The sequence below is a fragment of the Chanos chanos genome, chromosome 8 (genome assembly GCF_902362185.1).
Source record: "Chanos chanos chromosome 8, fChaCha1.1, whole genome shotgun sequence".
Classification (NCBI taxonomy): domain Eukaryota; kingdom Metazoa; phylum Chordata; class Actinopteri; order Gonorynchiformes; family Chanidae; genus Chanos; species Chanos chanos.
In genome coordinates, this window is record NC_044502.1 from 1,966,018 (window position 1) to 1,982,720 (window position 16,703).

A 16,703-nucleotide genomic window follows, 5' to 3' on the forward strand; every position below is an offset into this window, starting at 1 on the left:
AAGAAGAAACAGAGCGGATCTTGGAGAGATTGAGGAGAGAAATGAAAGTTTTGTGGATATGGTGACGGCGTAAATGATGGCTGAGGTCTAATCTGTGCTAATTGTTCACAGGAAATGGTTTCAAACCCATATCAGAACTACCACAATGGATAACAGCTGGAAAAAAAAAACAGACAGTGTGGTTTGACGGGTTCCTTGAGGCACGTCCAAAAAAAAATGAACCATCCACACTCCCCAGAACAAAAAAAAACAAAAAAAACCATCCACACTCCCCAGAACAAAAAAAACCAAAAAAACCATCCACACTCCCCAGAACAAAAAAAACCAAAAAAACCATCCACACTCCCCAGAACAAAAAAAAACAAAAAAAACATCCACACTCCCCAGAACAAAAAAACCCCCCCAAAAAAACGTCCACACTCCCCAGAACAAAAAAAAACAAAAAATGAACCATCCACACTCCCCAGAACAAAAAAAAACCCAAAAAAAAACGTCCACACTCCCCAGAACAAAAAAAAACAAAAAAAACATCCACACTCCCCAGAACAAAAAAAAAACAAAAAAACCATCCACACTCCCCAGAACAAAAAAAAACAAAAAAAAACATCCACACTCCCCAGAACAAAAAAAAACAAAAAAAACATCCACACTCCCCAGAACAAAAAAAACCAAAAAAACCATCCACACTCCCCAGAACAAAAAAAAACAAAAAAAAACATCCACACTCCCCAGAACAAAAAAAAACAAAAAAAAAACGTCCACACTCCCCACAAAAAAAAAAAAAAAAAACCATCCACACTCCCCAGAACAAAAAAAAATGAACCATCCACACTCCCCAGAAAAAACAAAAAAAAACAAAAAACCGTCCACACTCCCCACAACAAAAAAGAGAGTAATAGACAATCTATCACACCACGTTACTTTCATTAACGCTTTGAAGTCATTAACACCATGCTGTGAACTGCTGCACACTGAACCCGGTTGCAGGGTGTTTCCGTGCGTCAGGCCCGTCATAAATGTCGGCTTTGTGAAAACGCCAACACGTGGCTCGGGGGGGGGGACGGTTGTCACAGAACTGTACGTTCAGTTCTATGGTCATTTTTTGGACTGCTGTTTTTAGCGGTTCTCCCTCAGAGGACATGTTGTTGAGTGTCCATGTTTCCATACCAGTGACTTTCGGAGTTGTAACCACTGGTCCTTATTTCTGACGCAGCTCTTCATTTCGAAGCTTGCGCTGTTATGAGTTTCACTGCTGTCTGTACTGACAGAAGATATTTTTTTTTCTTTTTCTATAACAAAATCTGAGAAATCTCTTTTAAAGTCACCAAGTTTTAAAAATCCACTTGTCAGAGCATTTAAAATTTCTCTTACAAATAAGACCCTGGAAGTGTGTACATTTTACAACAAAAAATTTCAAATGATGATACTGATATATGGAACTCTTAAAAACTGCTATTTAGTTACTTTGAAGAATGTGTTTTTTTGTTTGTTTGTTTGTTTGCTTTTTTGGGGGGGGGGGGTTCTGTCGTGTCTCCCCAGAGTTCTGACACAGTAAACTGCCTTAGACACAACAGAGGGGTGTGAACTACTTCTAAAGGCACTTGTGAAAACATCTGGGCTGCTGCTGGAAGTGCCTTCAGTGCCTGTAATACATACATGTTAAACCAACATGTGGCCACATGCTAGAAGTTAGTACGGCTGTATGCGGGTTTGAGAGAGAGAGAGAGAGAGAAAGAGAGAAAGAGAGAGAGAGAGAAAGAGAGAGAGAGAGAGAGAGAGAGAGAAAGAGAGAGAGAGAGAGAGAGAGACTAGAGGTGGGGGATGACATCCTGGTATGTGTTTAAGACTTTTCAGATCTAAAGTATAATTTAACACCGTCTCTCTTTTTCATTTGAAGTTCATCTGATTTGTCTGGACTTCTGAACCCAAACACGTTCATGGTTGAATTATTACCTATGAATCCCTAATGTCATTTAAAAAAAAAAGGATATAGAACAATAAATAAAAATAGTTTGCTCTGATCAGATTCAAATGCTTCAGATTCAAATTTTAGCTTGACAGGGGTGATCGGTGATGAACGGTTTCTCTCGAACTTAACACTATGAGGAGAAAGGGTAGTTATACCTTGAATTCGCTTTTCTGGGACAGGGGCAGATTTTGTAACAAACGGAGCCGACTATCTCAAATTTCATTTTAAAGGTCTTTAAACTGAGCCATCTCACGCAGTAGGAGGGAAGGAAGAAAAAAAAAAGAAAGGAACTTTGACCGAGTTCACCGGAGTCTCTCGGACCCCGACCGAGTCTTAGCAGTCACATGGTATGATCACAACGCATGGTTTAATGAAGTAGGAGTTGACGACAATGGTGCAATAGTGAGCGTAACAGTGGTTACCGCTGGAAAGCCTGTGAAAGTAGTCAAACCAAAGCAACTTTGAGATCGAGCAGGAGCGTTCACGTTTGCAAGGTAAGAGCAGTTGTTGTTGTTGTTGTTGTTGTTTTTTATGAACTTCTTAGTGGGGTATTTTTCTTTCCTTTAAAATAAAACCTATGATTGTGCCTGACATTAGAAGGTGATAAGAAGGTAATGCCAGCGTACTCAGAAGTGCATCAGCATTTGTTGTTTTGTTTTTTGTTTTGTTTTTTTTGCAGCTAGAAATAAAATGCGGGAATAAAATGTAGTGAGACGGTGACATGATATGTTTGGGTAATTTCAAAGTGAGTGTATGACCAACAACAAAATTATAACTCGAATACTTCGGGCTACTTCTGAGAGTGAAAGGGAGATAGTGGCGTCTATTTCGAGTACATTTTTTTTATCACTTATAGTTAAAACTGTATTCATTGTCAACAGGCAGCAGTAGCCCACTATAATTGATTGTCAACCCGATCCAGTGTTTCAGATGAATTGAGGAGATTGATGTCGGGCTTAAGTCAGCTACTACATATGGGCTTCGAGCCTATGAAAACTTGGTTAGTGGATAAACGGGATATAGTGGCAGTCGTGTTCGGTAATGGGAGCAGAGATTAACCAACCCAGCTTTTCAGCAAGGGAACTACCACATTTCTTTGACCCAGAAACAGACAAGAAAACTGGGGTGTAGTTTGAAGAGGACAGCAGAGTTGCTGATGCGTCGCTAGAAAAGGCAGAGAACTAACTCTCTCTCTCTCTCTCTCTCTTACACTTTATCATTTTATAGCGGCAACAGTTTATTTCAGTGTAATTTCAGTTGTCAGTTTCAATTCTTGGTTTAGCCAAAGAACAACAGTTTATCAATACGCTACCATAATAATGGTTTAAACCAATAAGAATTAAGACAATGAATGAGTTGGTACTATATTTTTTATTCATGGAATCGTGAAAATTTAAATACTCGTTCTGTAGCTGGACCAAAATCAGATCATTAAATCTTTCAAAAACGTCTTCCTGTCTAGATTTATTAGTGTCTTAATGAGAAACATGTCCAGCCATGTGTGTCGCCTTTAATGGTTGTGAATGACTAATTTATTGTTTTTAAGATGAAGTGAAAGAATGGTGCTGCCGCTTTCGAGGTTAGAATTTGTGGAAATTAAATGATTTTGGAACACCGGATATAAGGGCATTAAGCGACATTATTTACGTATGAGTAAATTTATTTACGTACAAGCCAGGCCACTTTCCAGCTAACATGAAACCCCCCTGAGAATTTAGTCGGTGTTTCTCACTCTAATTTTCTCAAAGTGCAGGAGCGCTGCCAGGTCAAAGCCACCGGTTCTACTTTGCCTCAAAAGTTATGAGTCAGTCTGCTGTGTAATGTGTAATCGTGTTGTAGTAAAAATAAGTTACATGTTTGGCGTAACAGATGCAGTTCTTAAAACAATCCTCTACGGAGATGTTGTGTTGTTGAGTTTGAATTCGATTGTGAGAGGAGCCACGTGCACATTCGCGCCTGCAGTCCAGCAGCACTAAATCTCTGCGAACGTGCCTTTGGTGTTTCTCTATACAGGAGCGCGCGACTGCATTTTAAATTTTATGTGGAAATGCAGGACAGTGCATGTCCCCTTTGCCTTCTTGTTTCACATAGCGGATTAGCCTGGTATACAAACAACCGGCTGAATCCTTTACATCCAGTCAATAATGATGATAATAATAATTTTATAAAATCCTAAAAGTGCTGGATAACTGGATACAGGCCAGTAGCACATGGAGTCTCGGAGGTGTTGCGTGGATGAGGAGGTCGAAGGAGTCGTGAATTCTTCGGGCAGTTTGAGACCATTACAGTGTAAACAAGTAAAGAGACGTGAAAAGACCTGTCAGCCGCAGCCTGGATGTGGAATGTTTGGCTCCTCTGAACCAGCCTCAGTATCCTGCCTTTTAAATAACGTTGTAGTAGTGCACTTTAATATGAAGAACATATCGCGTAGTTCAGTCCGTAAGGCTAACCTGTTGCCTAACTGAGCTCACGTGTAGACATGAGAAACGCAGAACTTCCCTCCAAAGGGCACGTGTGTCTTTAATTTGTTGCCTATATTACAAGTGGGAATAAACTAAACTCCGCTCCCCGTCTCTGGTTCGAGGGGACAGATTACAGTGTTTCATTAACTTCCCCTCTCGCTTTTAGTCCATGCCGAGGTAGGGAGAAGAAGGGGGAGAAACTGGAAGAGGCGGAAGGAGCCACTGACTATGCAGAATGTAGGTCAAGTGAGAGACAGTTTGTATTGTCTAAAGTATGAATATACTTGCAAAGCCAGTTGCCAGCGCTTCCCAGAAATGGATGGATGAATGAACAGACTGGAAGTAACACGCAACACACTTTTCCTTTCAGGATATGCTGATTTAATTCACTGGAGGTGTTTCACTCTGTGGAGCCATGTCAATCCTCAGCTCTTTTTCGATGGTGGAATGTCTGTATTTGCACTGTACTGGAAGAGTAAAGACATCTACTGTTGAAACTGAATCAGCAGTAGCACTGTAGATTAGAACTTTGGCATCCTGTGTATTTGTGGTGGGGCTTAGGTTGTAGATGCAGTTTTTCAGTAGATGCTGAAACTACAAGTGACAATACTGAGTTTGTTGGACTGTCTGTCAGTGTGACAGGTTAAAACCTCTGAACCCTGAAGGTTGTGAAGGACTGGTCCATGTGAGGTTAATCCTGTGAACAGGCAATCATACACTTGGTTTGATTCGTTCAGTGAGTTTGTGTGTGTGAGACCAAGAGAGAAAAAGAAAGAAAGAAATGATCTTTTCTCTAGTTCCTTTGAATCTGAGATTGTTTTATGTGTCTTGAAGTTGAGACATCCATGTTTAGAATAGACTGATTTAATGGTTCACGTATTAGCCTCTGGCTCCCCCTTTTTCCATGTTATGGACTGACGCTTTGATGAAAACCACTAACACCACATCAAACTGCTCCCCTCACCACTGTAACCATGTGCTTTTAATCACAGCCACTGTGGCTAATTTGGCTAATCATTTGTGGGCAGCTGAAGATTAAACCAATCAAAATCTCGCTGGGCTTAGTCACAGGTTGGGTAGTGAAGCGTATCAGTGTTACAGCTCTGACCTGTGCTCTGACTTGCAGCCTGGGTTTAGGTCTCTCCGTACACATAATCCAGTTAGAATTTGGGTTATGTGTGCCAAAAGTCAGCTCGCTCTCAATGTGAGTGTGTGTGTGTGTGTGTGTGTGTGTGTGTGTGTGTGTGACATTCGTGTGTCTCTGGCTGGGTCTGCCTGCTGGTGTTTCTGCATGTGTCGGTGTGTGAACTTTTGTGTGTTCCTCAGCATGGCCAACAACGTTCTTCTGCATTTGATTATTTTTTTCTTAGAACAAAGCCCATGCAGCAAAAAGATGTAATCAGGAACATTTCTTCATTTCGGGTCCAAATTGGCTTTTAGTTTTTCTTCCCTCTACGATATTTTGACAGATTCACTTGTATTGACTTAGCTGTGAGCCTCTGTAACTGAACTGCTGGAACAGTGAGGTCCAAAAGATTATCGTTGGACGCTGAGCGGAGGAAGACTAAACTGAAGAGGAGAGTGTTGGTGATGAAGCAGGAGATGAAACACAGGCACCGTCCTAAGCACATTCAGCACCACTTGAATCAAGTAAAGCGTTTTAGCTCATGTGGTATCCGTCAGGTGTATTATCGTCTGTGTGTGCAGGTGTGCGTGTGTGTGTGTGTGCGCACATGCGTGTGTGCGTGCTTGTTTGCGTGTGAGCACGTGGATGCGTGCGTGCGTGTTTGTGTGTGTGCGTATGTGTGTGTGTGTGTGAGCCCTCCATACTGTCTTTCGTGTCAGGGAAGGTTCGTTTTAAGATCCTCATTGTCCCAGACTGTAATTGTCCCAGTTCCTGATGACACACTGAAACTGCTCTGCCTTTGAAAGGCCCGGGCTGCTAATGGGAGGAGAAGCGGATGCTAATGATGTTCACCTTTTACCTCTGCCTGGTATTTCCTGGGTTCTCCTCAGAACCTCACCAGCTTTCTCTACACTCTGCTCATTTACATCCTGACAGGACTTCTTGTCTCTCTCTTTCTCTCTCTCTCTCTCTGTCTCTCTCTCTGTCTGTCTGTCTGTCTGTCTCTCTCTCTGTCTCTCTCTCTCGCTCTCTCTCTGTCTGTCTGTCGCTCTCTCTCTGTCTGTCTGTCTGTCTGTCTCTCTCTCTGTCTCTCTCTCTCTCTGTTTTTCTCTGCTCATGAAATGGCTAGATGCTAATGGAAAGCCGTGAACAGGTAGCTGTTTCACCAAACAGTCTCCCATGGGGCCCCAGACTCCTCTGGTTTGGGATTTAATGAGGCTCATCCTTCAGCTCTTCACACTGTACCACACTCTCAGTTTTCAGGTTTAACGATAGTCCATTTCAATTCATTACATCAGTGTCAAAGCCATATCTCTTGTTTAGGTGTAAATTGTATTAGATTAGATATTTGGATTGAAAACTATGACCTGATATTGCCTAGAATGTCTGTGCGTGTGCGTGCCTATGTGTGTTGAATTATTTTTCCTTTGAACATGGCTCTTTGCATGTCGTTTAGTTTGGCTAAGATAAGACTGGAAGTTTAGATAAGCAAGTTTTGATCTTTAATTTGTACTCAGTCTGTACTCACATACCCTATCACGTACTCAAAAGTAAAGCAGTTAAAGGTGATACTTAGACTCTGTAAGTCTGAGCTCTGAGGACACTGTAGTTATATGTTCATCTTCAGCTGACACCGGGGAGGATGCTTAGTCTCGTGTCCTTTAATCAAAATAATGACAAATATTTTTATCTAAAATAAAATAAGATATTTAATCTTAAAGAGCAAATCAAGCAGCTGAGAGAGTAGAGTCACACAGGCTCTTGTCACGTTTGTATTTTTCCAGTACGGACTATATGTTTTTGGGGTTTTTTTTTTTTTTTCCCCATTATTGTTATGTAACTTAACGGTGCCCGTGCACTGTGCGTATGTGGAGAGGAGAAGCCTCTCTATAGGCCGTGGAATGGGTGGCTCAGGACCCGTATTGCAAAACCAGACGCTTGCGCAATCATGTTCTATAGAAAGATGTTTATTACCGTAAAGAACCACATTTCCTCCTCTCTCTCTCTCTCTCTCTCTCACTCACCCACCCTTCTCCCCCCCCCCCCCCCATCCACTCACTCTCCGCCTCTTTGTGGTACCATGTGATCAACTTGTGATTTTCCAGTAGGTGCCTGTTGTGTAGATAATAGTATTTAATCAGTGACTTCATATTCTGACATTAAATCTGCACCTTACTCAAGGGCATCAGTTTTGGATGCCAGCAGATCTGGTTCCCTGAGGGCTCTTTGTTTTGTTTTGCTCTGCTGCTTTTCTTAATTTTTTTTTTTTCCATTCCCAATTCAAAACCCAAAGCTTACCTCACACCTGAGGTGGTGCGTTACACCGTAAAGCATTTTTTTTTTTTTTTTTTTTTTTTAACCACGTAGCTGGATTAAACTGAGTTAAATATGTCCAATAGGAGAAGAGGTAGGAACACTCCTGTTCTACAGGTTTTTGTTTTCATTCAGCATTGTCCAGATAACAAAAAAAAAATGTCCCTTTCTTTTACAGCCGTCTAGCTTCTTTATAAAACATCTGTCTCACCAAGATGCTTTTATTTTCTTGCCCTTGAAGCTTTGAGGAAAAAGTATGTTTTGTCTGAAATTTGCCTGTCTTAAGGTTGATAAAGACACTGAACAGACACTGAACTCTTTTTTTTTTTTTTCTCTCTCTCTCTCTCTCTCTCTCCTTCACAGACCTGATCGCCGGCCTGTCAGTGTGACGCCATGGGCTGGAGTTTCCTGACGCACCTGTTGGAGGAGATCTCCAATCACTCCACCTTCGTGGGGAAGATCTGGCTCACGGTTCTCATCATCTTCCGCATTGTGTTGACTGTGGTGGGCGGTGAGACCATCTACCACGACGAACAGAGCAGCTTCGTCTGTAACACGCTGCAGCCGGGGTGCGAGAACGTGTGTTACGACGCCTTCGCCCCTCTCTCGCACATCCGCTTCTGGGTTTTCCAGATCATCATGATCACCACCCCTTCCATCATGTATCTGGGATTCGCCATGCACAAGATCGCTCGGATGAATGACGAGGAGTACAGGCAGCACGGTCACGGTCGCGGTCCCGGTCCCGGTCGCGGTCGCAAGCCTGCTCTCCATTACGACTACGAGGATGAAAACGGCGAGGAGGTGCCCATGATCATCGAAGAGGCTAAGACGGAGAAAGAGAAGGACGTGGCGTTGCCACCCGCAAAAGACGGCGGTAAGCCGTCAGAAAAGCACGACGGTCGCCGTCGGATACAACGCGACGGTTTGTTGAAGGTCTACGTGATCCAGTTGGTTTCTCGAGTCGCCTTCGAGGTGGCTTTCCTCTTTGGCCAGTACGTCCTCTACGGGTTCGAGGTGGCTCCGTCTTACGTGTGCACCCGGAGCCCTTGCCCCCACGTCGTGGACTGCTTCGTGTCGCGCCCCACCGAGAAAACCATCTTCCTCAGGATCATGTACGTGGTCAGCGCCCTGTGCCTGCTGCTGACGATACTGGAGATCCTCCACCTGGGGATCAGCGGCGTGAGGGACACGCTTCGCGGCCGTGCCCTAAGCCGTCGGCACAGACCGCCGCCCTCCCGCGGTGCCTCCCTCTCCAGAATGTCCAGCGCTCCTCCCGGCTACCACGCCGCCCTGAAGAAGGGTGCGCCCGGGAAGCTGAGGGGAGAGTTCAGGGAACTGGGGGATTCCGGCCGGGAGTCCCTGACTGGCGTCGCGTCCAGGAGGGATCTGGACCGCTTCCACAGGCACCTGCACATGGCCCAGGAGCACCTGGAGCAGGCGTACCGTAACGAGACCACCGGGACGTCCTCACGCAGCTGCAGCCCAGAGTATAACGGGTTGGCCATCGAACAGAACCGGCTCAATCTGGCTCAGGAGAACCACGCTGGCGCTGATGAGAAAGGTGTCTGTTTCAACTGATTCTTTCTTTTGTATTGTTGTTGTTGTCAAAGTACTTTGTTGGCACACAGAAGCATAAAGTAATAAAAGACAGATGTTCTTGTTGATGTAACTTTTTTTTTTTTTTTTTTTTTTTTTTTTTTTTTTTACTGTTATTGAGTATTGAGTAAACCATTTTACTTAAAGAGAGAGAGAGCAAACGTTTTTTTTCTTGTATGAAATCGTTTCCCAATTTCTGAAGTAATCACCAAACATTTGTGTAGGTGTGTGCTGTACTTAGAGTCTTTTGAAAATAGACTGTTTTCTGGGTTGTTTAATGACATACTCAGAACAGTGTGGTGAACAGTGTGGTTTCATTTGAGAAGTGTTGAAGGGATCAGACGATGAATGAATGAATAAATGAATGGATGTGTTTATAGCATGTGTGACTGAGAGACAGTAAGTGAGAGAGATTATGTGTGTGTGTGTGTGTGTGTTGCATATATAAACTCTGGTTATGATGTCCATGTATCTTATCTAACTATACACATGTTCTCATCCTTAGGGGTTCATGCGTGAAGTTCGTAAGCTGGCGGAACCCGACTGTCCATCAGACCAACTGACTCCCTGTGATGGGAGGAACGGGTTTAAGGAGGGCAATCACTGACGAAAAAAAATTTGCTGAGGTGTGTGTGTGTGTGTGTGCGCGCGCGCGCGCATGTGCATGTGTGTGAATGTGTGTGTGTAAGTTTTGTAAGTTACACACACACACACTGTGTGTGTTTTGTAAGTTTTGTAAGTTTGTAAGAAAATGTGCCTTCCAGTATTGAAGCCAGTGAAGACAAGCATAAAATGCACGAGACTGCCAAACAGTCGATGTCACACAAGGGCCGAACGTTTACGACCAGACCATGCCAACATATTTCCCTCAAGTTTTAGCTTGTCAGCCTACGCCCAGTCTTACGCCGTGCCAGTAATGGCCCGTCTGCCCCAGGGCTTTTTCTTTTGTACAGTGGAGCTGGTACTAAACACCCCTGAAAATTTCTCCTGTTCATCTGACAAATGTTCAAGCAGCACTGTGTCTCAGTATCTCTCAAGCCACAGAATAGTTTACGGAATCTTCCGGCTCAAAGCAAACCATTCCAACCAAAGTGCACACTGTGTCCTCCGCGGTCTGAGTCGGTATTCATTTGTTTCTGAGGATGCAAGTTTGTATATGTAAGGGAGGGGAACTTGTGTGTGTGTGTGTGTGTGTGTGTTGGTGTGTGTGTGTGTGTCACACATGAGTGTAAGATTGGGACCAAGAAAAGGTCATGACCTTTCATGGTACTTAGCCCTTAAGTGTCAGTTGACCAGCGCTTTTTGGTTTGTTTTTTTTTCCCCACACGGACGTTACTGCACAATGAGAGGAGTTTGTGGTCTTTTTTTTTTTTTTTTTCCCTTTTTCCTTGTTTTCTAAATCTGTGTTTACGTTAATGTTTATCAGTGTGGCATGTCTTTTGAATTTTGTTTTGTTTTGCCAAAGTGCATTTGACCAGAATTGAGAGGGTGCTGAAGAAACCTGGGAAATGCTTGAATTATGTTATGTGTTAAAAATGCTTTTGTTGCGTCTGTTGTCATAGCAACTGAAAATGGCCATTTGTTGTACAACTGGAAGTTTTGGCGATGATTTGCACTCATTTACTTTTACATAAATGTTTGCTGGACCAGAACCTGACGTGGCAGTTGCCCAGGAAACAATCAGAATATATCACTGTCAGCATTCCAGAGTGAAATTTAGGCTCAGTTTAATACTCATTTGGCAAACCAATGTTTTTATATTCAGTTGATTCATTTTGCTGTAGATCCATTCAGTTTATCATTCCAGTGCCACTGAAGATAACTACACGCTTAGTTTTTAGTCTTGACAGCTCTCTGCTTCAATCTTCCACATGTTTTACACTGCCTGTACCTTCTGAAACTTCTACTTATGTTTTGGTTACAATATCAGTGGCTGTCAGCATTAGTACATAGCTGCATTTTTTTTTTTTTTTTTTTTTGGAAAATATAATTCTCCATCAGCATGTTGGGGGATAGACTAGACTGATATCATTTACGGCGTTTTTTGTTGTTGTTGTTGTTGTTGTTGTTTTGTTTTTTAGAACATTTAAAATTGCAGCTTGTCTCTGACATCTCTGGAACATTCGATTTGATGTCATGAAAAGACTAAGAGTTGAGATGAAGCTTTGTTTAGATCTTAGATCTAGTCAGTATAGCCGCACTAATCTCGGTCTATATCACTACAATACACGTCAAATGGACCGTATGCAAATTCATGTTTTTTTTTCTTTTGTTTTCTTTTCTTTTATTTTATTTTGTGTGTTAAATAAAGATGTAGAAAAAGGTCAGACACATTTGAACATTTTGGATGGTGTAACGGCTTTTGTTTTATTTCATGTGTTAAGTAAAGATGTAGAGAGAGATCAAACACATTGTGGATGGTGTAACGGCTTTTGTTTTGTATGTTGATGGAAAGAGACTGACTTATCTTTTCAAGGAGAAATAAAGAAATTTTCATATTTAAACTGGACCATGTGTCAAAATCACAATCACAACACAATCACAAGTTCATATATATTTTTTTTCAGTTTTCATATTTTATTTGTCTGAATGAACAACTGTGAACATACGCTTTGATATTTTAAATGTGTACCACGTTGTCACAGTACCTGCAAACCTGAAGCACACGTTAATACAAACAGAAATGATAAAAAGAAACAGTTTGAAAGAATGAGCGGTGTGTTAGTATTGGCTCTGAGTCGACATATGGATGTCTGAGAGAAACAAGGTGTGAGTAATATATCTGTTTAGCTTTATCTGCTGTGTTAAAAAAAATTGTGTTTCTTAATACCAGTTTTATCAGACACTAATCTGTAAAGACAATGAACATATTTTCAAACTTTTTTTTTCAGTAATTTCATATCAGTACCAGACAAGCCAACTTGTCCAAATTTGCTAACTAACTACAGGGTCGGGTGCTGGGTGTACTGGTTTTCATGGTTTGTTCATGACTGGTTTTTATGGCTGATTGAGGTCAGTGGCTTGGCAGGTTTTCTATCTCATACTCAAAAACTTCATTAGAGGTGTCATTTTTGAAAGGTCTTCCTGAAAACCTGCTTACACACACACACACACCCAGGACCTTCCTGAAATATACACAGACATTTTTTACCTAATGTAGACCAAACAGTGAACAGAGAGCACACTTAAAGTAATTTCATATAATTATGCATAATTGTCTGGCATGTTTAAAGTAGAGAACTTTCAGAGTGGTAAACATGAGTTAAACCGCATTTCGGGTTTGGGGTTTGAAGGTTTATATCACCACCTACTGGTACTAGGGAACGCTTTGAAGTGTATTCTCCTGCACAAAAGACGCTGCTGTAGACGGCTTAAAACGACTTAACAAACTTTAAAACACTTTAGAAGGAGAAGAAATTTCTGTTTTAAAAGCGGTGACGGTGTATCAGGGGGTCAGATGCAGTTGCACTCCTCCGGGATGATGTTGGGAAGGGTCTCGTATTTGAAGGAGAAACCTCCGTCAGAGGTGGTGGTGAAACGCAGGGACTTCATGCTCTCGGGCACCGGAGCGCAGCACTGGCTGATCCCTAGCAGCGTGGTGGTGCGCTCGGGGCTGGAGCAGTTGCCGTGGCAATAGTGGAAGCTGAAGACCTTGGGGTGAATGATCCAGTTGTCCCAGCCCAGCTCCTGGAAGGAGATCTCGATCTGCTCGCGCCTGCAGTCGCTGCTCTCTCCCTCGGCCGCCTCGGCACCTCCCGCCCAGGGTCTCTGGAGCTTCTCGATCGCCACGGGAGACCAGGGCACGGTGGGGGCCCTCCGCGAGCGGTCGGACACCCTGGGCCGGGTGTGGAGGTGAAGGAAGGGCGTCTTGTCCTCCTCCTGGCGGTGGCAGCTGCAGGCGGGGCAGCGTACCTGCAACATGAGCGGACCCTCGCCCAGAGTGGGATGGAGGTCATACTCCAACTGATAGGTGGTCCAGCCGTCCGGGCTGCGCTTGGCCGGCCTGTCTGCCACCAGCAGTAGCTCCTGGTTGGCTGTGAGGATGTATAGAGGGGCGGAGCTATTGTCAGAGGCCACTCCTTCACCAGCGTAGAACCAGAAGTGGGCGGAGACGATTATGGATTCATGGTTGTCCAGAGAGGGCTGGAAGTAATAGGTGAAGTGGCCTGTGGATGCCTCAGATGAAGGCCCTGTCTCGTCCTGACAGGTGGACTCTAGAAAAGCAGGAACAGGTAGCAACAGGAATAACGGGGAAAGTTATATATTATCATGCTCTAATTGCTGGTTGTCAGTGCTGTGTGTCTCAACAAGTTCATAATTAAAATGTGATTCATCAGTGTCAGACCACTGGACCATTTGGAGCTGATTAAATGTTAAGGAGGGGATTGAGTTCATTCAGTCATTAACTGTAAATCATCCATCATTGATTCCAATCTTGAATAATTAAAAAGAACAAAACACTCCGTATAACCAGATTAGAGGTCACGTCTTCTAATGGTGAAGATCTGAATGAGAAAAATCCGATTCAGTCTTATTCTTCCACACTGAAGCTCTCCTGTTCTATCTCCCTACTCAGCCTTATTACACAGTTAAGATGAATATTTTATAGGCTTCCATATGAAACACACAGCCATTCAGCTTTGGCTCTGTGCTCTCACACTTACCCATTCATTTTTCATTATACTATTCTTTATTCAGCTTTCATAAAAATCAAGGCCAGTCAATCAATCAATGAATCAGTCAGTCAGTCAGTCAGTCAGTCAGTCAATCGTTCGATCGATCGATCAATGACAGTGCACACTCACCAGAGCTGGGGAAAAGTATGACCTGTGAACTCTCCTGGTGTAGCCGTTTCCTGTTTACCCAAGTTGCTCTGCTCACTCGTGTGCCCCGGTGGTGGGCTGTCATCTCCATTCTCACCCCCGGGGGGCGCTGTAGCACAGGCACAGGTGGCTCTTTCAGGCCCAAGCCCTCCAGGATACGGTGCCTGAGCCAGTCTAGCACCACCGTACGGGGCAGCTCGTCCCCCTGGCATGCCTGGCACTCCGGGGGCGACCACAGTGCCAGGAGGAACTGCACACAGAACAAAGCTGACAGGTACCGGTTCCACATATTTCCAACCACCATGTAAACGCAGCACCCAATATTCACCAGAAACCAAACTCTGGGAGTAAAATCAGTCCATGTGAAGTTGAGCGCAGTAATTTAACCTGAAAAGGACTACAATAGAACAGTCTCCGACTTTATATTCTGTTACCTTTGGAACTGCAAAGTTTATACAGTCCAAGGGCCTTGATGAAATCCAATCTCGCGATCAGAACCCAGTGCAAGCAGAGCAGAGCAGAGTTCTTCTACAGTGGAGTACGGTGAAGATCCTGAGCCCGTCGTCTCTGTGAGTGTCTCCTTGTCTGTCCAGTCTCTGTGGATTCCCCCACCCAACCCAACCACCTTGTGACGCACGTGTTTGGGTTAATGCTATCAGTGCACACACCCCAAGGAAGACAGCATTCACTCACTCAGAGCCTTGTGGTGCTTCTGATGTGTGTCCCACCGGCCACAGCGAGGAAGCTCACAGTTCCCTGACCTTGAAGTTTCCACAATAAAATAATATACGTGGGAGTAACAATCCCTGTCTCTCTCCGAGACAAAATGTTCACGGACACGATACTGCACAACTCATTTTGCTGTCTGCATTTATAAGTGAATTAGTGGAGGAAGCCTTGATGTATTCACTTACTTCTTGATTTTTTTTTCGCCCCATCAATCATCTGAAATGGTTTGGATGGAGAATAGGAAGGTATTTTTCAAACCAGGTCCTCAACAGTAATGGAGACTAGAAGACACGAAACGGTTACTAAAAGCTCTAAATTTTAATTGTCATTGATTTTTTTTCTGATTTCCTGGTGTAACAGCTTTTATCTTAAATCTTGAATATATCACCTCCTTTTCTAGGAAAATGGAAAGAAAATCACACATCATATTTAGCACATATTTGTTATGTGGCCAAAAACCAACTTATTTACATACTGTTGCCAAACATTTATAATTTGCATAGAAAAAATTAAAGCATTTAAAAAATAATAATAATAATAATAATAATAATAGAAATCATATGACTCCCAGCCTGTGCCTGCTTTACTGCTGGACTGAATGAACTTCTATGCACCTGTTTTCCCATGCTGTGGCTTACAGAGCTCAAATACCAAAGCAAACTTTTTTTTTTTTTTTTTTTATCAGGCTTCCTGACCTTGGTGGGCAGATTGTTAGTCTTGAGTGGCTTCCCAGAGTTTAGCTGAGTTTCAACAGCTGAAATTGAATAAATAATTTTTTTATTTAAAAAATAAAAAGAAAGAAAACTAGGTCAGAATCCGCGCCAATAAATCAGTTTCACTCTTTAAAAAAAAATCCCCACTCGTGTGACAATACACAGTAATCAGCGGAGACATTCAATGAGATTCTCAACATCATTCAGTTTTGACTGGGTGTCTGTCAAAAGGCAGTACCACACCAGCCTTACTCTTCTCTTTACGGATTACTTCCAATGAACACGCACTGATCTGTTATTAATTTCAGTTCCCATTAACAAACGAACGTGGAAAGCAATTCGTCAGTGAAGCAGTTTCTTTCTCTTTTTTAGTCAGAGGTTTTAATAGGCTTGTTATAGATTTGCCTCTCTGTCAACGTGATTTATTTTATATAGTGATTAATCGCGTGGGATAATAAGGCTAAATGGCGTGAATCAAAAACTATCTATTAAGCGAAACTTATAGGATCCCACACTGTCTACATACGTTATCCGTCTGCCTTTTCCCCACAATGCATGTTAATTTTAGCGTCCGTGTATACGAAGCCGCGTTTGAAATGGAGACGTCTGTCGCGACGGATGGTTCTGTTCGTGACAAATAAACAGTTTGGCGCATTAGTCTTTGTAACAGTCTCGTATCAGATATGTTTTTGGGCCTGGGCCAGCGTTTAGCAGCCGTAGCCCCTACACAGATAAAATGTATCAGAGTATAATGTTTCTCTGGAGTGGGCCGCATACAATGAGTCACTGTGTATTCGACACAGAGCATTGTGACTCAGAATTCACATGTCTGTGTGGAGTTATTCGGTTCGTATTTTCACACGGCGATGCAAATTATTCCTTGTTGGTACACGTCGCTCTTTAGTGGATGGTGCTATAAGAATATAAATCTTTGAAAAAAAAAAAGGGTTCGCCAGATCCAGACCTGGG

General features: G+C 43.0%; 1 protein-coding gene and 1 pseudogene across 1 annotated transcript; one reads left to right on the plus strand and one right to left on the minus strand.

Annotated features, from left to right (window-relative positions):
* Positions 1 to 8,263: 8,263 nt before the first annotated feature.
* On the plus strand, positions 8,264 to 9,451 carry LOC115818366 (gap junction gamma-1 protein pseudogene; annotated as a pseudogene).
* Positions 9,452 to 12,922: 3,471 nt separating this feature from the next.
* On the minus strand, positions 12,923 to 14,581 carry inha (inhibin subunit alpha). The gene is made up of 2 exons (XM_030781726.1): positions 14,275 to 14,581; positions 12,923 to 13,683 (listed from the first exon to the last, which is right to left on the minus strand). Exons 1-2 carry the CDS (start codon positions 14,579 to 14,581, stop codon positions 12,923 to 12,925), a joined length of 1,068 nt encoding a protein of 355 aa, XP_030637586.1.
* Between the last annotated feature and the right edge of the window lie 2,122 nt (positions 14,582 to 16,703).